At 41.6% G+C, this 21,531-nt stretch overlaps 1 protein-coding gene across 10 annotated transcripts in view; it reads right to left on the bottom strand.

Annotated features, from left to right (window-relative positions):
• SH3KBP1 (SH3 domain containing kinase binding protein 1) overlaps positions 1-21,531 on the bottom strand; it is a 328,530-nt gene that overhangs the window by 110,533 nt on the left and 196,466 nt on the right. The window contains exon 1 of one of the 10 annotated variants that reach the window (XM_078064420.1): positions 10,374-10,437. The exons of the other annotated variants lie outside the window; for them this stretch is intronic. Within the exon in view, the coding sequence (XP_077920546.1) occupies positions 10,374-10,388 (15 nt within the window). The 5' untranslated portion in view covers positions 10,389-10,437. Of the gene's footprint in view, positions 1-10,373; positions 10,438-21,531 lie in introns of those variants that run through there. 10 annotated transcript variants of the gene reach the window in all.

The raw sequence follows: 21,531 nt of genomic DNA, 5'->3' as shown, positions 1-21,531 counted from the left end.
TAAATCATCTGGTCTCCCCGATTTTACAGAGGAAGGGAAGAGAACAGTGTGTCAAAACTTAAAGACTCGATACCATCTTTATACTTTATTTCATTGGAAAGAATGAGTTCATGACACTTACTCAGAACAGGAACTTCCTAAATATACACAGAGGTCAGGTACACATTGGTTACATCTTCTAGGCAGAGAGTGAAATACTCAGAAAGAGGACCCCGAGGTGCCTCAAGAATGGAGATCCTCAAAGAGAGATCAAATTAACCTCGGGGCACTCTAGTTATTAATTACTAAGCCATATTCGACAATAAGGGGTGAACACAAATTCTGCGCCTTCCATGAAAATATCCTACATGTCAACCATTGGAACTCTCTCACCCCTTCCATGTTCCTACTGCAGATGCTTTGAATCTCCTGAACAGCACTCACTACCCTCTCTGCTTTGGATTTACGGCTATTTATGTATATGTCTATTTTACGGACTAGGATGTAAGGGGGGTGGGCAAGAACGGTGTCTTGGGAATCTCTGTATTCTTTGGTGCATCTTGCGCATTGGAGGCACTAAATAATCATAATTTACTTCAGTCAACAATAAACTCATTCATCAAAAATAGATCTATGGAGAAAGTACTATGTGCAGTGCATTTCCTAGGTGCTAGGGATAGAACAACGGAACGAATAAAGCTTCCCCGCCTCTCACGATGGCATCTAGCAAGAAGAGGGACTTCGTATGAAGTAGGATTCCTCTCTAAGAGCACAGACTTAGCACTATGGGGTCTCAGGCAAGTTACTTAACCTCTCTATACCCCTGTCTCCTTGTCTGAAATGGAAGTGATACTATGTACCTTATAGATTTTCTAGGAGGATTAAATGGAAAAATGTATATAAAGTGCTTAGCCATTATCGCTGTTATTGAATTTTACTGAATAAAAAAATCAATCATCATAATGCCTCTTTATGAATCTAGTTACAAAGAATGACTGTTTCGATTACAGCAGCTTTTTTAAAACAGCAGGTTAACTGGTCCATTCCTTTGCTTGGGGAATGGAGAGCATGAAGCGACTTTTACAAGACGGTCACATGGCAGAGACAAGCTTGGAGCAAAGCGGTAATTCTGAAAAATGAGCAAGGAAGAAAAGCAACAGCAATCACCATATAGTCATTGCCTGGGAGGAAAAGCAGACAGAACAAAGAAAATTGGAGAAACAGCTAAGGCAGAGCCGACAACCCACAGAGATTTCAGGTCAATAAAGCTTTGGTTAAGGTGGCACCCTACAGTGAGTGGACAGAAGACTGTTCCAGAAGCCCCTCAAATACAGGCCCACGCCAACTGCTTCTGGCTGCATCCAAACTGTTATCTACTGTTAACGATGGGAAAACAACAAGGCGTGTGTCTGGGAAAAATGGCCTGTTGTCAGAGAACAGAAAGCCTTTTATTGAGAATTTTGATACTCAGGAGCAAACACACCACCAAAGAAAATCACTCCGAGCCATCTTTTACAAAGCTTGGCATCCATTCAATAATGGATGAAGAAATCCTAAATCGTTAGGCCAAACAGATACTCCTCCCAAGGCAGTTAAGAAACATGGGCCAAATGAGACCATAAACTCATGTGGTACAGATTTCTAAAGCCACTAGTAGAGATTACTGACAGACACTTAGATGTAAAAAGCTGGATTCCCACAGTCTACTACCTGGAAGCAGCCAGGGCCCCTGCCGGAGGCTGCTCTTAAAGGCTTCTTTCAGTATCAGCCAGGATGGGACGACCGGAACTCTGTTCAGACCCTGCAGGTCGACATCAAATTCAACAGACCTTTGCGGAATGCCTACCGCTACACAGCCCACAAACCCAGACGTTATTTTTCTTTTTATGTTTTCAAGAAGATGCTGTGTTCTCAGCTATAAAGTGGGAGATTTAAACATCATGTTGACAGGAGTCAAGGCAACCACGAAATTCCAGTTCTCCCAGATCCCCGGGGTTATCTAAAGCCTTACAACTAAACATTCCACAGCCTTTCAAAGAGATGTTTCACTAAGTCTGTAATGACATGGGCAATTTTATATAATGCTAAGTGGAAAAGATGTGCAAGGATGTGTGTGTGAAAAAAATTATGTGTGTGGTATGATCTCAACCAGTTAAAAAAAAAGCCTTTCAGCAAAAGGGCTGAAAGTAAACACAAAAAAAAAAAAAAAAAAAAGTCAACAGGGTTCGCCCCAGGGTGATTAAATTACAGTGCTTTTTACTTTCTTTTATATTTTTCTACTTTCCAGTGTTTCTACAAACAAGTTATTACTTTTATAATGAGAAAAAAATTAAAGTTTTAAGAAAATAACATATACTAACGTTAACTAGAAAGGATGGCCTACCTCTCCACATTACTGATTTCTTTCCATAAGGCCTGATTTGATATGCAACACCTCCTAACTAGAAATCACATGCAGCTTTTATTAGTGGGTCATTATATTTCCCTTTCCAAGTCATTAGTAAGGATGTTAAGATCATCAGACGTAAAATGAGTCAGGATGGTAATGCACAAGACACCACCCATATAGAGCACTGCCTTCCATTTATTACCACCCTTTACTTAGAGTTATTTATCAGCTCTTAACCTCACTAAGTAGATGATATAAAATCATTTCCAATTAATGTCATTCCAAATAAAGTATCAAGGTATTGTATTGCGTTTTTTTTTCGCATCGCATTTTCAAAGGTAAAAAAATATATTTCCTGCTCTTCCAATTAAACCCATGAATTCCTATTCACATGTGTGGCAGGAACTGAAAGAAACCAAGATGAGTTCACTTTGTAACTTTTTCATGTATGATCAAAGACAACACTTCTAGATTCCTCATTTCCCAGCTTTTGAAGAAGTACTGATTGAAAGGGTGGGATCCATTTGTGTGGGGTCCGTGGCTTTATTGTTCTGTTTTCTAGTGGTTCTCCAGTTCTTCACAAGGAAAAACTATTTTTATTTATTTTATTTTAATTTTTTTTTTTTGAAAAACGCTTTTTAAACACAAACCTAAGTAATGATTACAGTTTCTCAAACAGGAGAAAAAAACAAATGTGATGAAAACCAGGCCCCCCAAATTTTGAGGTTTCATTTTTTCCCCCTGCTTTTAAAACTACTTACTTAAGTGTATCATAATCTTAAAATCACATAGATTTCAGTTATTTTCCTTTCTCAGCTATTTGACAACCATCTCCACTTAATGTGAACATACTTTGATTTTGCTGCTTTTCAAAAATCACGCCTGCCTTTTTTTTTTTTTTTTTTTTTTTTTAGGGGGAACTGAGTTTAGTGTGGATGGATTGAATCAATGCACTTGTAAGAGGAATCTTTTGATGGAATGATTTCTGGTCTGCTGGAGAAAAAGTTCAATTCAGCCTTGTGCGGGGCTATCATGCATATTCATTCACTCAAAGTTACAAGTCTTTTCAGTAGCAAATCTCAGGTACAAAAGGAGTTCTCTTAAAGACTGGAAATTCTCTCTAGGGTGCACGATGAGTTTTAGGCAAATTAGATCCTCACCAAATGAACGAATGGTATCTTTCATTACTCATTTTGCATGTTCTCATTTTCCCTTACTAAAATATTTCCCCGTTCTCCTCTCCTTTCTCTGTAACATACCCAAAGACACCAAACCACACAAAATAGAGGGGAAGAAAACTCTCATTTGGAAAACAAAACAAAACATGAAATCACCTATTTTAATCATGGGCTTTCTTAAATGGCACTTTTTATAGTTCTACGTTATTTTTTAAAAGGTATGTTTTGTTTGTTTTGCGGGGGCGGGGGGGAGAGAGAATGTGCACAGTAAAATATCCCAATTGATGCATTTTCTGGTCTTGAGAAATTCCTTGTCCTTTTCTATTACAATGGAGAACGTTCTTTTCAGTGCTTTCCACTTCTGAGTTCCTGAGAGCAGCAGTTCCTCTCGGTGCCTTCCACAAAGACCCACTACAGGCTCCGTGCAGGGAAAACAACACAGATTCACAGAAGATGATGACAAAAAGCAAGCATTGAACTTCTGGAGTTTTTAACCTATGTCCTAACTCCTGAGTTATTAAACTTAGTTTATTTCAGAGAGATGGGTTTCAGATGGTTATCTATCCAATTCTACGGGGACTTTTAGGAAAAGATTTCCACGTCCTCCTTGCCACACAACAAGGAAGACTTTATCAGGCCTCAGTATTGGCCACTTCCCCCTTATTCCTAACCTGATCACCATGCCTCAGGTTATAGAGGGCTCCCCCTTTTTCAGCCATCGGGGGCCCAGAGAACAAGCAACCCTCAAACCCCATGTAATTCTTCATTTCCTCCCAAACTCCGTTTAGCCTTCTCTCTTTGCAAAGATGACCATTGTTTGTCCACAGCACCTGATTTCTGGTTTCTTGACTATTTCCATTCACTGCCTTCAGTCACGGCCTCTCTAGATGCCCTGGTCTCTTTCTAGTCACTGAATTTCATAACAAGACAATCAACCCACATTAGACTTTTCATTTCATATAGACTTTCTAGACTGAAGTCAGGGATGGGCTACATGCAAGCATACTGCTCTATGGCCCCATAAAACCATTTCTTAGTACTTGGAAACAGCGATCCCTCCCCTGACCTGGCTGTATCTCTTTCGGCCTCGCCAATTTTTTCAAGACCTCTTTTCATATCTTATTTGGATGCTTTTCTGCTCTCCTGCCCAGTGGCCTATGACTAAAGGCTCTAGTCAGAAAAACCTGGAGTTGTTTGAACTCTTGGTTCATACAAATGCATACAAAATAACACCAAAATGTCAGAGATCCTATCCCTTACTGGAACGCACAGTAAGGTCACCCATCCATTATGTCCTGCTCACCTCTATACTGCGAAGGGACAGTGTGACATGCATCGCTTGGGCAGATTACTTACATGCGTGGGCACAGAGCTACCAGCTTTGTAATGTTTCAGCCTCTTGCAAATCAAAAAACAACAATATCTGTATTCCCATCACCAGAAAAAACAGGACTGTAAATTATGAGCAAGCCGACTTTCTCTGTTTCTAATAACGCCTGAATGTGGAGGGGGTACTGGGGTTTGAAGCAAAAGAACTCTATCTGAAATGAGACACATAGGACACATAATGTGGGCAGCTCTCTCGGTGCAGCAACCAGACAGGGCTAGCACCGTACCAGGGGGGCAAGTCGGGACTACCCCAGGATCAAATATCTCAAGACTTTATGTCATTACTTCTCTTATCCACTTTCTTAATAGTCTAGAAAAGGTACTCAAGAACTCTCAGAAAAACTGCTTCTGGTAGAGAGAGAAAATGAAAAGCCCAACTAAGAAATCAAAATAAAAAGAACAGACTGAACAGATGCTACCAAAACAAATGGAGCAAAACATATTAAAATCGCTGGTGGGTGAAAACGCTTAGCAAGTGAAAGAAGAAAAAAGAAAATGAGGCAGTAAATTCATCTTTACCACTTCTAACTTCCTCATCTTAAATGAGCACAAAAGAAATACAGCTTCTAAATGACAGAGACCCCAAATATCTGCCTTTAGTTGTCCAAACATTGCCTCCTCTATTTCTAAAAGTTCAAGTGCAAGTTTAATGGAGGTGAGACTCCTGAGTCAGGGGCCATCCATGAAATGGCTTAATGATGGCCTTTTGATGAAGAAGCAGCTTTTAAGGCAATTCCCGCATACTCTTAATTTGTCAATTGTTCATTTTATAGCCCAGGTTGAGAGAGAGACAGAGAAAGCTCTATCAGAGGTGTAAGTAGGGGTTACTGTGCTTCTGCTTCCATTTGCTTCAAGAGCATTTATGGGGACACATCTATTTGGGATCTGGCCTCCACCAGTAAAAGCCTGCGTTGAGAATAAGGCTGTCATCTCATCCTTTTTAAATGGCCTCTGATGCCACAGAAAAGTACAAAACAGGTTGCTGACCGAACAATCTCCATGATCTAAATTGTTTACATGTAAGAAAAGACACACCATCGTGCAAAGTAAGATGGGCAGCTTGTTTGAAAGTTGCCAGTTTGGGGACGCCTGGGTGGTTCAGTCAGTCGAGCGCCCGACTCTTGGTTTCGGCTCAGGTCATGATTACAGAGCTGTGGGATGAGCCCTGCATCGGGCTCCGCACTTGGCATGGAGTCTGCCTGAGATTCTTTCCCCCCCCCTCCCTCCCCCTCTGCCCCTCCCCTGACTCATGGGCATGCATGTGCATGCGCTCTCTCAAATAAATAATAAATAAATAAAATCTTAAAAAAAATAAAGTTGCCAGTTTTTATAGAGCACTCAACTTAATCCATCCCACTGAAATTCAGTTGTTTAGACTATCATTCTACAGGTAGTGAGAATATCAGTGAGAAAAAGACCAGTTAGGTACATATGCGTGACCCTTTTAATGGCCACATAGAAATTGTTAAAACCTTGACTTCAAGGAATGAAAAGCATCTGCAAACTTCAAGATTATAAATATTATGAAATAGTTATTAATATAAGTAAAGAAGAAAAGAGAGCCACAATGAAATACTTGTAGATACTTCAGTCCACCCCACTGAAAAATATCAACTGAATCAAATGAATGATTCAGTGAATGTACAAAAGGAAGGACTTTCATTCCTATCCCCAAAGAATTCCAGAGCAGAAGGTGAGGAGAGAAAAAAATCAGTCATAAAACCAGCTTTCCCTACTATGTAGGATAAATGAGGTACTATCATTTAGAATTAACGATAGCACAAAAAAGAAATTCATCTTTTCTCAGAAGAACTATTTTGAATCCACTCTCCATATACCTTCGGGGGGCGGGGGTGAAGAGAAGCAGCAGTCCTGGTCACCATTAAACCCTGAAAGCAAGCAACCACCTGGGCTCCCTGCTCCTCTTTTCTTCAGGGACTGAGGAACAGGGGGCCTAGTCCTTCCCTCAAGCCATCTGCGATCTCTTGGGATTGTGTAACTGATCTGCTAGTTCATCGGGCTTCTCAGACAGAAGACCTTTTCCTCAACTTATTATTCTAAGATGAGAAGAATGGTATCCTTTCCCCTTAGTGATAAGCAACCATGAACACACATTAAACACCAATTCTAACAGCAATGAGCTACCACTTCACAGCCATTAGGAAGGCTGTCATAAAGCAAACAGAGAATGACAAGTGCTGGCGATGATGTGGAGAAACTGGAACCCCTGTGCACTACTGGCAGGAATGCAAAATGGCACAGCTGCTATGGAAAACAGTATGGCAGTGTCACAAAAATTAAAAATAGAATTACATATGATCCAGTAATTCTACCTCTGGGAATATACCCAAAAGAATTGAGAGCAAGGACTCACATAGGTATCAGTAGGCCAGTGCTCATTTTAGCATTATTCACAGTAGCCAAAAGGTAGAAACAACCTAAATGTCTATCAGTGGAAGAATGGATAAACATATTGTGACGTAGCCATACAGTGGAATATTATTTAGCCTTAAAAAGGAAGGAAATTCCGACACCTGCTACAACAGAGATGAACCTTGAAGACATTACACTAGGTGAAATAAGCCAGACACAAAAGGATAAATATTTTATGACTCCATTTATAAGAGGTACCCAGGAGAGTTAAATTCATAGAGATAGAAAGTCAAGTGGTGATTGCTAGGAGGAGGGGAGAATGAGAAGTTAATGTTTTAAGGGGTACAGAGTTTTATTGTGGGAAGATGAAAAAGTTCTGGGTTCTGGAGATGGATGGTGATGACGGTTGCACATTAACATGAACATATTTAATGCCACTGAATTGTACACTTAATAATGGATAAATGGTATTATGTATAATTTACTGCAATAAAAATATTCTACATTTCTTTTTTTAAAAAGATTTTATTTATTTATTTGATGGAGCGAGAGAGAGAGAGCACAAGTGGGGGAGCGGCAGGCAGAGGGAGAGGGAGAAGCAGGCTCCCCACTGAGCAGAGAGCCCGGACGTGGGGCTCGATCCCAGCACCCTGGGATCATGACCTGAGCCAAAGGCAGACGCTTAACTGACCGAGCCACCCAGGCACCCCCAAAACATCCTACATTTCTATAGGAGTACATAGAAAACTTTTATGGGGATTTCCACTGGCAAGTAAAGCTGAGTGCGTGAGACTGAGAAAGTCTTACTTTTTTTCTGTTGGAATTTTTTTAACATGTACTTAGGCCATTTTCATTATAAACAAAACCAACCAGAATTAAGTCAGCCTTTAACCTGGAAATTCCTCTCTTAAAAATTCAGCCTGAGAAAATAATCAGGGCAGGTACAATGATGCATATACAAGAATGCTGTTCTTAATATTAAAAATGTGGAAGCAATCTAAATAGTTATTACAGGAGGATTGGTTTAATAAATGGTGGTACGCCTGTACAAGGGATGACATTGCACTTGTCTGAAAGAAAGGGGGGCCCATAATATGTTAAGTTCTAAAAACAGGTAACATTTAATATGACTTCATGTGTCATATTAAAGATGCATGGACACTCCTGTTCTGGTAAGAGTCTGGAAGGATACATATAAAACGGTTGCTCCTGGATAATAGGATTAAGGGCAATTTATTCATATTCTTTAACTTTGAGTTTTTATTATTATAATAATCATTTTAAAGAACTCCTGTAATCAGAGAAGTAACAGGGCTATTTCCATTTTGAGAAACGAATAAGCAAAGTGGTCAGGTGGGGGCGGGGTTCAATAATGCGAATTAGTAGTTTAGAAGTCACAAAACCTTTTTTTTTTTTTTAAAGATTTTATTTATTTATTTGAGAGAGAGAATGAGAGAGAGAGCATGAGAGGGGGGAGGGTCAGAGGGAGAAGCAGACTCCCTGCTGAGCAGGGAGCCCGATGCGGGACTCGATCCCGGGACTCCAGGATCATGACCTGAGCCGAAGGCAGTCGCGTAACCAACTGAGCCACCCAGGCGCCCTAGAAGTCACAAAACCTTTAAGGGTGCCAGGGGCCACCCTGCCTGTGCCCTCTCCAGGCCCTAGCCTGAGGGAGCCAGAGAGGCCCCTGCAGGAGCTCAGTGCCATTGCTGAGCCTCTTCCCGTAGCTCACACCTTACAATCAACGTGCTTTCACTCCTTTCTCAAAGAGTCACCAGCTGAATTTTGCAGATAAATATCTAATCGTCATGTCTACTTTTCAGAACTCAGAACAATGATATCTGGCAATAATAATAATCATCAGCAGCAGCAGCAGCAGCAGCAGCAAATTTAAGATAGCTTTCAACAAGAAAATTCTCTCCATCCATTGCGGAGGAGTAGATTTTTACGTTAGCCAGCTGCTGTCACCACTCATGTCCTTCTAGACAAGCATTAGACGCCATTAAAAAACTTTTCAAGAAGTTCTCCTACTCCTAAAGTGATGTGTTAAAACAATGTGTTTCCTTTTGTCATGCTATCTTCCTTTTCATGTAATTCTGAAGACATGACGAGTTAAAGCCAATAGAAAAAGACACAAAGAGACATATTTTATAGATATCATCCACTCTCCCCTTTAAAAATTTTTTTAACAAGAGACAGGAATATGGAAGACATATGACGCACTGTAAGCCTTACTTATGCTGTGGTTTATTTAGGGAATTTTATTTTGTGTTTGGAAAATGACAGACTTCTGCTTTTAGGTAGACAAACATGAACAACCCACAGAGAGAAACAAGACCACCTATCACTAGCAAACTGTTGGAATGTCAAATAATTTAGTGTCTTTATTTTGCTGTATATATAAGCAAATGAATATAAATGCTCAGTCCTACGCAATTAGCCAAACATCTTTACCTCTATAAAAAAAAAAAGACAACAACAACAGTTCACCAGCACCCAGAAGTCACTACTCACAGCTTCTCCACTCACCAGGAAAATTCCAAATGTCCATGCCTTCCAAGAGTGAAATGCCCCGTAGCTGGTTAACTCTGGGGGGACATATTCTTCTCTCCTAAGTTAACCTGAAGAGCAAGCTGGATTTGTTTACTGCACAAACATCTGTAATTGCTAAACATCTCGGTGGCATGGTGTAACAGTTACTGCTTGTGCAAACTGCCCATCTAAATGACTCTCTGCAGTATGAGCACATGAAAACCCAAGACACAGAGAAATTGAAAACATCTGTAAAAATCAATGGCCGGATTGACCAAACGGGTGGGGGGTGTTAAAACAGCTACGGAGTTCCGGTGCAACATCTGACTTGAGAAAAGACTCCTCCGCACTATAGGTTCTTCCTTTGCAGATCCACGCCCCCACCCCCTGGCCCTCTGAGGGGGATCCTGGCCTGCAGACACTCTTTGTAACCCACCAGGGCAAACCCATTACAAGTCTTGTTAGAAAACAGCGCAGACAAGATGCAAGATTAAGGGGACTTATTACATCTCTAAAAGCAAAGAAAGAAATACCTCTTCTCCCATCATGCAGTCAGCCTCCTTTCTTCAGTTTGAAAAGGTCCCAGAACTACCCTGGAACCCTCCCACTTCCTTCTAACAGCTAAAGGCACAGAGCCTGAAGGACCCAGCCTAACCCTGAGTCATACTTGGGACCAAATGAGCAATAGGGAGAACAAAGCTCGCATTTGTTTACGGTTCAGGAAGCCAGAGCCGATTCATGGCTTGGGTGGCTTTGCGAGAAGTCCTCCTCCCTCGCCTGAATCGCTGCAGGAATGTAGCTGTCTCCCGGGGACCCACAGGTGTGACCATTCAGACAAGGAACACACTGAAGGAGTGTTTATTTGGCAGGACCCAGCAGCCACTTCTGTTTAAAAACATCAGAGAGAAAATAAAAAGCCCACTATCTCTCAACAGATAATCTGATGGGGAGTGACACAGATCTAGAATATGGTTTGTATGTGAAATGTCCGTGGTAAAAATACCTGTATTTTAAAGACGTGAAATTCATGGTAATACACAAAAATTACTCATTTAAAAAAAAAAGAAAAAAAACTGAAGAAGGAAAAAAACAGCGATGGCTTTATAGAAACATTCACCCTAGGAAAACTCCAGCAAAACTGTTGCTAGCCATGTTGTTGGTAGTATCCTCACAGACTGGGATAAAATGTTTAAATAGCAATCTTGTTTTGGCCCCAAATGAGATACCATTTTAATCACCACTTCAATGGATTTAGAGCCCAGTGGTTAAGAGTTTAAAACTCTAGAGCCAGAGTGTCTGAGACCAAAATCCCAGCTGGACCACTTCTCAGTGGTGTGATTTTGAGCAACTCATTTAACCTCCATTCACCTCAGTTTCCTTATCTATAAAATGGGGATAAAAGCACCAATCTATAGGGTTGTCTGGAAGATTAAATAGGTAATATATATCAAGTGCTTAATAAAGTAGCTGGTACAAAGTAAGCACCCTATTAGCCGCTATCACAAATTCAGGACTATATCACAGGGCAGGGTACCAAGTCAACAGGACCCTCACCTCACCACAGTTCTCATGTACTCACACTCTGAGGACCCGTTTCACTTCCTAACTATGGGGAATTTTTGAATTTTTGAATTGTACTAATTTAAAAACCACTTATTCAATATTTAGTAACTGCCGGTGGTGTAGGGGGTTTTGAACGAGATGCTACCTCAGTGCTCAAGAAATGTGCAATCTGCTTGGGTAAATAAGACATAGGTCTGTTTATATATCACGCAAGAAAACAAATGTGGGAGATGTCAGTAGGCTGCGAACGGCAAGGTGGTGCAGGCGGTAGGGAATTAACATTTGGAATTTAGGGGGCAGATAAGAAATCACCTTATCAAAACTTAATTAGGATGGAGAGAATAGACAAATTGCCTGCAGAGAATTCCCACTAATTGATGACGATACTCCTCCCTCAAGGAGGGGAGCGGAACTCCCCACTCCTTAAGTGCGAGGTACACATTGTGACTTCTTTCTAAAGAGTTGAATCTAGGGGTGCCTGGGTGGCTCAGTCGGTTAGGCATCTGCCTTCGGCTCAGGTCATGATCCCAGGGTCCTGGGATCGAGCCCCACATCGGGCTCCCTGCTCTGCGGGAAGCCTGCTTCTCCCTCTCCTTCCCGCTCATGCTCTCTCATGCTATCTCTGTCGCTATCTCTGTCTCTCTCAAATAAATAAAATCTTTTTTTTTTTTTTAAAGAGTTGAAACTAGAAAAAGGGAAAAAAACAGAACAACTTTCCAGTGAAGAAACCTGATAAACACGACCTCAGTTAGGTGACCAAAGTCAACATCAACAGTGAGCAGTCATGCTGATGGGATGCGCCCTTGATATGATGTGATGAAAACGGCCCTTCCCCACTGTGGTCTTCCTCCCCAAATCCACCACTGCAGTCTAAGCATGAGAAAAATGTCGGACAAATGCTAATTTAAGGACATTCTGAAAATTTTCTCCAAATTGCCAAGGTTATCAAAAACATGGCAAGTCTGAGAAACTGTGATAGCCAAGAGGGGCCTGAGGAGATGTGATGCAATGGGGTATCCTAGATGGGATCCTGGAACAGAGAAAGGACATCAGGCAAAACCTAAGGAAATCTGAAGAAAGGACGGAATTAATAATCATATATCAATATTGGTTCATTAATTGTGACAAATGTACCAGATTAACGTGAGATGTTAAGAACAGAGCAAACTAGGTGCAGGGTATGTGGGAACTCTCTGTATCATCTTTACAACTATTCTACAAATCTAAAACTATTCTAAAATTAAAAATCTTTTTTAAAGATTTTATTTATTTATTTATTTATTTATTTATTTATTTGTCAGAGAGAGGGAGAGGGAGAGCGAGCACAGGCAGGGGGAGGGGCAGAGGCAGAGGGAGAATCAGGGTTCCCGCTGAGCAGGGAGCCCGATGCAGGACTCGATCCCAGGACCCCAGGATCATGACCTGAGCCGAAGACAGATGCTTAACTGACTGAGCCACCCAGGCACCCCTAAAATCAAAAGTTTATTAAAAAGCTAATTAGGAGGGCGCCTGGGTGGCTCAGTCATCAAGCGTCTGCCTTCGGCTTAGGTCATGGTCCTGGGGTCCTGGGATCGAGTCCCGCATCGGGCTCCCAGATCAGCGGGGAGCCTGCTTCTCCCCTGCTTGCCGTTCCCCCTGCTTGTGCTTGCTCTCTGTCTCTCTCTCGCTCTCTCTGTGTCAAGTAAATAAAATCTTAAAAAAAAAAAAGCTAATTAGGGAGATAAGCTGGAGGCATGTATATGCATACATAAATAAATGTACATGTGTGATGTAGAGACATACATAATATTCATGAATATATCTACAGAAATGTATTTAACAATGCCTTCCCAACTTCATTTATTTATTATCTCTATATCCTTAGCCTATCTCTTAACAAAGAGAGCTGAATGCCGAGTCCTAGCCTTTTGCTTCCCATAATACACAAAAGAGTTTTCTTTGAAAGGAAACTTGGCTCTTCTGTCAGTTCTGCTGCCAACCCAGGCTACAGCGGCCCAGCTCAAAGAGTGCGCATGAGGTGGGTCCATCTGCCCCTTTCCAAGAGCTACTAGAAGTTCCTGGTGCCTGGCCAATTAGTCATCAACCACGGAGCCCCGGGGCTGGCAACTCTCCCAGCTACTTCCTCCTCATCTCCAGTTCACATTGCTCAGCACCTCCCCGGTTATCTCTAAAGTGCCAATCTGATCATGCCACTCCCCAACGGAACTCCTCCACTGACCGGCCAGCTCACCCAGAAGTACAGCTCGCGTGAAGCGGCTGGCAGAGCCCTGGGGGAAGAGGGCCCACCTCCCCTCCATCCCCCTACCTCCTCCTCCACCACCGCAACCACATCCCCTGTACTCCAGCCAAATACAGCCCTTCTGCATAACCATACTCTCTCTTTGTCCATGCACATGCTACCAGTACCACGATAGCCCATTTATCTTTTAATACTTTGCTCAAATCTCACTTTGCTTGATACCCCATCCCTCCCTTCTGGACCTCCAGGAGAGGTAATAGCTCCTTCCCCTATTCTCTTTCATGCTTTGGACATACCTCTGCTAGTCCTTTTCCCCTGCATCATAATGACTTTTATACCCACCCACTTTTCTCCCACGCATACATAATGCAAAGCACTAAATGAGAGGCCTGGATGTGACAGCTCATTCAAGGCGCGATGCAGGGGAGGAGGTGTTAACTCCATTCCAGTTAACTACACCAGATCCACCTCATCCCAAACAAATATCCTGCCAGGTAAAAAATATGCATGTATCATGCTAATACAGAATCCAGACATGCCACCTAGCTGACTCCTTTACAAATGGATTGCCACTCCTGAGCTCATTTATCTAGAAATTTCCAGAGCTGCCGCTGCAGATCCATAAAAGACATTCAATAAAGCTTCAGTAAGTGAATGAATGAGCCAATTAATAAACAAATGAGAAAGTGAATCTGTAGCCAGACCACAAGCAGACCCCAAACATAATGAGTCTTCCTTCATAATTTCAACTGGATTAGGACAAAACATTATATTCATGTATCCAGTCCACAAATATTTATTGAGGGCCCACTACAGTTTAACAAAGGTTTTCAAGGAGTTATAAATAGGAATATGATGGCAAGGTCCAAAATCATGACACTTACTTTCTAATGGCTAATATTTAAGACTTGGTGATGTCAAACAAACAGCTATCCAGACATAGCACAATTCAATTCTACTTCTCTGAGTTTGAAATTTTCCTTAAGAAAAAGTTAAAGATGGGATGCCTGGTGGCTCAGTTGGTTGAGCAACTGCCTTCGGCTCAGGTCATGATCCTGGAGCCCTGGGATCGAGTCCTCCATCAGGCTCCCTGCTCAGCGGGGAGTCTGCTTCTCCCTCTGACCCACTCCCCTCTCATGCTCTCTCTCAAATAAATAAATAAAATCTTTTTAAAAAATCTAAAAAAAAATTTTTTTAAAAAAAGAAAAAGTTAAAGAAATGATCCTGGAAACTGCTCTGCTATTTACAGGCATTCCTTCTGTTCTAATAACCAGAAGGGCAGCAATAATAACTATGAACATTAATCAAGTGATGATTATATGCCAGGCACTTTTCTACCCATTTTTTGTGTTACTCACTCCTCGTGACAACCATATGGAGCATGTCCTATTGGTATTCTAATTTTACAGATGAGGAATCTAAAGCACTGAGTGCTTAGGTAGTCTGTCCCAGGAAGAGTCAGAGGTGGGATGTGAACCCAGGCAACCTGGCCTGCATGCTTAATAACCACTACACTCCTAAAAACATAAATTTAAGGCCTTACGGGAATGCAATCCTTGGTGATATCCTGGCTGCAATTAAACATTTCTTAGAAAATACTACTATACTGAGTGTTTTTGAAAGTATATGTCAAGCATATATAGAACAGTAAACAATATCTAACATGTCAAAGAGTAATCTTGTAATACCGTGTCTGGTTCCCTTTTCCTACCAACACCCCTGTCCTTACTTCTCCTAGTTAAGAAAACTTAACAGAGACACTTTGGGGAAAGATAACACAGAAAATGAAGTCTGAAAATCCCAGACCATTTACCCAGGCAACCAGTGGGCATCTTAATACCATCTACTCATTAAAAACCACGGATTTTCCAACTGCTCAAGAGATGTCACATAATCTTATCTTTCAACCAAAATGAGGGCCATCTAATATTATAGGTCTCAGGTAATCACAACAAGGTTTTGACCGAGTTGTGTTTCATTAGTCAAAGAAGATACCATTAGCTCCTGAAGATCCCCAGAGCTTATTTCTAGTCTTCAAAGATTAGAGACATAAATCTCTCATTTTTAAGGAATGAAGATCATCATTTTAGATGTTTACATGTTTTAATTGTACTTAAGTATACAGCTTGATGAATTTTTACTAAATGGATAAAAAGACTGCCTATGTATGAAAATCGTAAAATTTCTCTTACTGCAATTCGGCTGATTAAAAAAATGATTAGTAGCTCATCTATATACAATTTTAATTATCACTCTCTGTTACAAGTGAAAGCTACAATGTTGATATTACAAAGGCATTAATTTGGGTGACAAATGAGATCCAAGATGATTAGAGCTGAAGAGACTGTCACAAACACAATGTCAGGTTGTGGGATGTGGTAGCAAATGAAGAAAGAACACAGGATCATTGCAAGAAAGAGACATCAGAAGTCACAAATGGCAATCAGCTAAGGCAGAAAGACCATGGGAAAGGAGCTTCTTGGAGAATTTCTTTGTAGGGAATCCTGTAAACAACCAACGTAAAGAGCCTGGGCATGGAATGAGCTGGCATCAAAAAGCCAAGATTATTCTACATAAAGGCATGTCAGGTTAGGTCCTGGGACTCCCCTGAGTATCTGTAATTTACCCACCCATGTGTAATACTTGACATTCCCTTCCCTAAGTGTTTCACCAGAGTGATCATCTGAGTGACTCATGAAAAGGGAAGGAGTTTACAAAAAGACTGGGGCCAGGCTGGGATCACAGGGAAGCAGCCTGATGAGGAAATTCCCTCTTGGGTCCACAGGTGGAGGATAGAAGGTACCAGCCGTATTCATGAGAATAAGGTCCTGTCTGGGTTGCCTTCTTGCTTATAGTCTTCCAACCGAAACTCTAGGCTGATGACTCTCAAACCTACATCTACAGTTCTCTCTCAATCACCAGACTTTTTTATCCAACAGCCCGCTGGATGCCTCCACTTGATGGGCCCACAAGTACCTAAGAAATCCAGCTAGTCTGAGACAACCCATGACCTCTCTCCTCCCCAAATATCTTTCTTCTCCTGTGGTCTCTAACCAGGGAATGATACTACCACCTAGCTGCTTAAGCCGGGTGCCCAAGGCATCATCTTCAAGTCCTCCCTCTCCTTTATCCTCCACATACTATCAAATTTCTTCATTCTACCTTCAAAATATTTTCCCAAACCATCTATGACAACACCTCAAAACTGTCAGAGAGAAAAACTATTTCTCGTCTCTTGATGTTTCTTGCCATGTAAAAGGGAACCCAAATGGACACTTTCTGGATGCAAATGGACACTCCTGGAACTCTCTACCCCCTTGCTCACTTTCCCCTAGGAGAATGAAATGACTTCTCCGATAGGTGAATTTCAAAAAAATAAACTAGGCATGTTCAGCTCAACTCTTCTCTTTCCTCCTCTTCGAAGTTAGCCTCTGCTCTTCCCCAAGGGGCAGGCCCTTCTATCTCACATGGGTCTGCTTTAGTATAATGTTGCTGAGACTGGGTGGGTGGGTCTGTCTAATTCTGGGGATCAGCTGGCAGGCCAATTTGGCTCTCACACTCATCTATATCCTTCAACTTTGCCTTCATCAATAACAGCAATGCTATATAACATAGGTAGAGAAAGGAGCACAAATCTTAAGTGTACAGCTTTGAGGAATTTTCACACAATGAAATAAGAGCTACATAAATAGAGAAATATACCATGTTCATGGATTGGAAAGTGATCAATTCTTCCCAAACGTATCTATAGAGTCAATGCAATCCCAATCAAAATCCCAAAGGTTTGTTTGTTTGTTTGTTTGTTTGTTTGTTTTGGTGGGGGGGTGACAAGCTGATTCTAAAATTTATATGAAAATACAAGGGGTCAAGAATAGCCCAGGAAATCTTGAAGAAGAGGAACAAAGATTGCAGATTTAAATTGCCAGATATCAAGACTGACTATAAAGCTACAGTAATTGAGGTAGTATAGAATAAGTTCAAGGACAAATATAGACCAATAGAACAGAGAGTCCAGAAACGGACTAACACATACATAGCCACTTAAATTATGACAAAGGTGATAATGGCTGTGCAGTGCAGAAAGGATGATCTTTTCAATAAGCAGTGCTGGGTGAAATGGATATCCATACTGAAAAAAGGAACAAAAATATTATTTTGATTCCCCATCTACTGACTCATCTTATTCACTAACTGGTTTAGAAACTAGATTGCAGGGGCAGTGGGAGAGCCAACATAAGTTTCTGTTAACCTCTCTCCTCAATTTTAGTCACCCTGTCTTCTGTAATCCACTCCTCCCACTGTAAATTGGAATACTTTCTCTAAACCACCTACCTGATCATATCACGCTCTTGTTGAAAACAGCTCCCCACTGATAGCTCCTCACTGCCTTTAAGATCAAGTCCAAACTCTTTAACAAGTCACCAGGCCCTTCCTGATCTGGGCCCTGCTCCTTCTCTATTCTCATCTTTCCACTTCCTGCTGAAGCCTTGACACATGCTCTGTGCTATTTCAATTTCCCTTCAAGGCATTAATACATGCTGCTCTTCTCACCTTGATAACTTTGTGCTCCCTGGCTTAATGAATGTCTACTGGACACCATGGTTCTCAGCCTAAACATCACTTCCGGTAGGCCTAAAAACATTACTTCCTACAGGAAGTCTAGACATTACTTCCTGTAGGAAGGAGGTACACACACTCGTACATGAACACTCATTCTCCCGCTTCCCTCACAACTCATCACTTCCTACCATGCCCAAGGGCTCCTACAGCTCAGCACTGTGTTCTCAACCTGATCTCAACTTGTGGCATTCCCCACACTGTATTATTATTGCTTGTTTACTTTTCTGCAGCTCCCCGAGGGCAGTGACCCGGTCTCATTCACCACTGTGTCCCCAGGGCTGAACATACAGTGAGTACTCAATAAATATTAGTTGAAATGAGTTACATTTATAATTTCAAAGTATTTTCTGTTATATAACATTTTTTTAAGTCTTATGGGATAGGTCAGGTATACAGAGTATTCCCATTTTACATATGGCCTCATTGAGGTTAGTGATTTTGTCAGGGTCAGTGAGCTAGGACAATGGTACCATGCCCTTCTAATCTTATGATATTTAACTTGGTTCATCTTTAGACATACTGTATTTTCCATTATTTTAATATAACACATACTTATTTCTGGGCTTAGTTTAAATGTTATATTTTTTCCCAAGGTTCTTCTTTTTCTTCTTTAACCTTTTATCAAGGGAAGTTTACAATATATATAAAAATAGAGTACAGGGTGCTGATCCCATATGTTATGCACCATCCAGTTTCAACAATTATCAACTCATGACCAATCTTGTTTCCTTTGTGCCCTACCCACTCTTCCATCTTCCAAATTACTGGAAGCAAAATCCCGACATGAAATAATTTCATCTGTAAATATTTCAGTTAAATGGTGCATTAAACAAATCATTCACAGTGATAAAAGGACTCATAAACAGGGTCCTTCCCTATAGCTCAATATATTGAGAAGCAAGACTACTCACTATTTCCCTAGTGTTGGGGGCGGGTAGTGTTCTGTAGTATCTCTCCTAGTATAATTATCAGCACTTAGTCACTCTGGTTAGGCTGATATGGATTAGAGCATATGGAAAACAAGCACAGAATTTTCTAGTGACTGATCCACAAAAGTGGATCTCAAAACTTCCCAACTTGAATGGAAAACAGAATATGCTTGCAGTTGTTAAAAATTACCAGATTCCTTTTTTTTTTTTTTTTCATCCAAGTTATCAAACCAGCCATCTTAGAAGGCCAACTGCCCCAGCCTATGTGGAAGACCTGCTTGGGTCTCACCTAACAAATGCTGTCACATGAGATCCAATTTGTGCTTCCGCAAAATCCAAACAGTGTGCTCAATTCTCAAAGGACACTTCCTTCCACAAACATAAATCCTGGACACAAAACCATCTCAAAAGTGACGAGAACCAGGTTGTGCACTAGTAAAACATTATCGCACTCCTCAGCTCTCATGCCTGGTTGTGCAATAATATAATGGATCCATAAATCTATGCAACTATCCATAGCGCCAACAACAGGGAGTGGAGATAGTTCTGAGTCCTCTTAGATGCTGTAAAAAAAATTGTCCACAGCCAGTAAAGCAAGCAGGGAAGTTTACATTTTCCCCAGAGGCTTCACAATGAGGAACGGGTTAAGACTGCTGCCAACACATGGTTTCCTTCTGCAAACAAATCATGAATGAAGATGCACACACACGCGCACACACATACATATTACTCTGATGATGTTAACGTGTCATGTCACTAAGACCAATACAATAAATCTCTGCTTCACAAAAACGCAACGAACCATACAGCCACTATATTTTCAACTATATATCTGTTATATTATCCCACCCAGTCCCCTCATTTCATAGAGGTCTGTAATCTCTAGAGTGCTATGTTAATATAGTTTAATATTATTCATACATCTAATACTTACTGAGCACCTAACCTATTATGTGCCGCACAGTGTTCCAAGCACATGGCATATATCAGTGAATAAAATAAATAATAAACACGATAAAAAAATAAATATTACATTAGAAAAGGTTGCAGGCTATGGAAAACAAAAAATGCAGCACAAGTGAGCAGGCTAGGCCAAGGGAGCATGTTTTAGAATGAGTGCGCCAGGGCGGGGCTTGCTCAAAAGGTGAAGTCTGAGCAAAGTATGGGGGAGGGGGGAGAGGGAGGCAGCCAAGTGGGCAGGTGGAAGCAGGGTGTCCAGCCAGAGGAAAGCACTGTGATAAAGGGCTCCAAGTGGGAGGGTGCTTGGCGTGTTTAGGGAAAAGTAAGGGACCAGGACAGAGTAAGCAAGGGGAGAAGGAGAGGGAGGAAGTCCGCGTGGTAATGGAATCGAATCACTTCAGCCTGAGGGCCCGGGGCAGGCCTTTCACTCTGGTTCTCGGGGGAGCCTCTGCAGGGACACAAGCAGAGGAGTGGCGTGATCCGACTTGGGCTTTCAAAGGATCACCCCGGCTTCACTGCTGAGACGAGACTGTAGGGGGAAGGGGAGAAGCAGAAAGCCCTATTAGGAGGCCACTGAGTGATGGCGAGAGAGCAGGGGAGCCATGAAGGGGATGAGCGGTGGTGGGTGCCAGGCGTTCACGGAGGCAGAACTGATGGAGCCACCTGATGGGTCGGACATGGATTGTGAGAGAAGAAGTCAGGGACAACCCCAAGGCTTTAGTCCTGATGTGTAGGAGGGGGAGTGGCACTGCCTTCCCTGAGATGTGGAAGGCTATGGGCAGAGTGGTTCGAGGGGGATGACGATGAGTTCAGGGTTGGGCGAGCTAGTAAGAATTTAAGATCTTCCAGTGGAGATGCGCAAGTTGGCAGTGGGGCATGTGGCCCCGGGGTTCAGAGAAGTGTGCTGAGATACCAGCTCAGGAGTATTAGACGTGACGCTGCTGCTGCTGCTTGAAACGAATCTTCATAGCAATAATAGAAGTCATACACACACACACACTGTCCTTCTAGGCAGAGAAGAATAAGACCAAGAATCACAAAGCAAACAAAAAGAGTTAACTGTTTGCTGACTGAGTCAATGGTCGTGTTCATTTCAACCAGCTGAGTAAAATGAAGAAAAACGACATCCATTGTTTCTTCCCAAGATGGGGACTTGCTCTTTCGTAAATATTTACAGGAATCTGAAAGTGATCGTGTGAAGGAGAAATGAGTTCGCAAGCTGGGATACCAACTAGATAGCTTTCAGATCTTGAGAAATATCATATAATGCTTACTGGAAGAAACAAAGCTGGCTCAGATAAGCTGCAGCAAAAGAAGAATGTAAATGGAACAGTCTTTCATGTCTAAGTCTCTGCCCTTTCTGCCTTTTTCATCTCTAAG

This window comes from Halichoerus grypus, chromosome X (assembly GCF_964656455.1).
Source record: "Halichoerus grypus chromosome X, mHalGry1.hap1.1, whole genome shotgun sequence".
NCBI classification, from domain to species: domain Eukaryota; kingdom Metazoa; phylum Chordata; class Mammalia; order Carnivora; family Phocidae; genus Halichoerus; species Halichoerus grypus.
The sequence above is the reverse complement of the archived record's forward strand: the minus strand, read 5'-3'. Positions and strand labels throughout refer to the sequence as shown.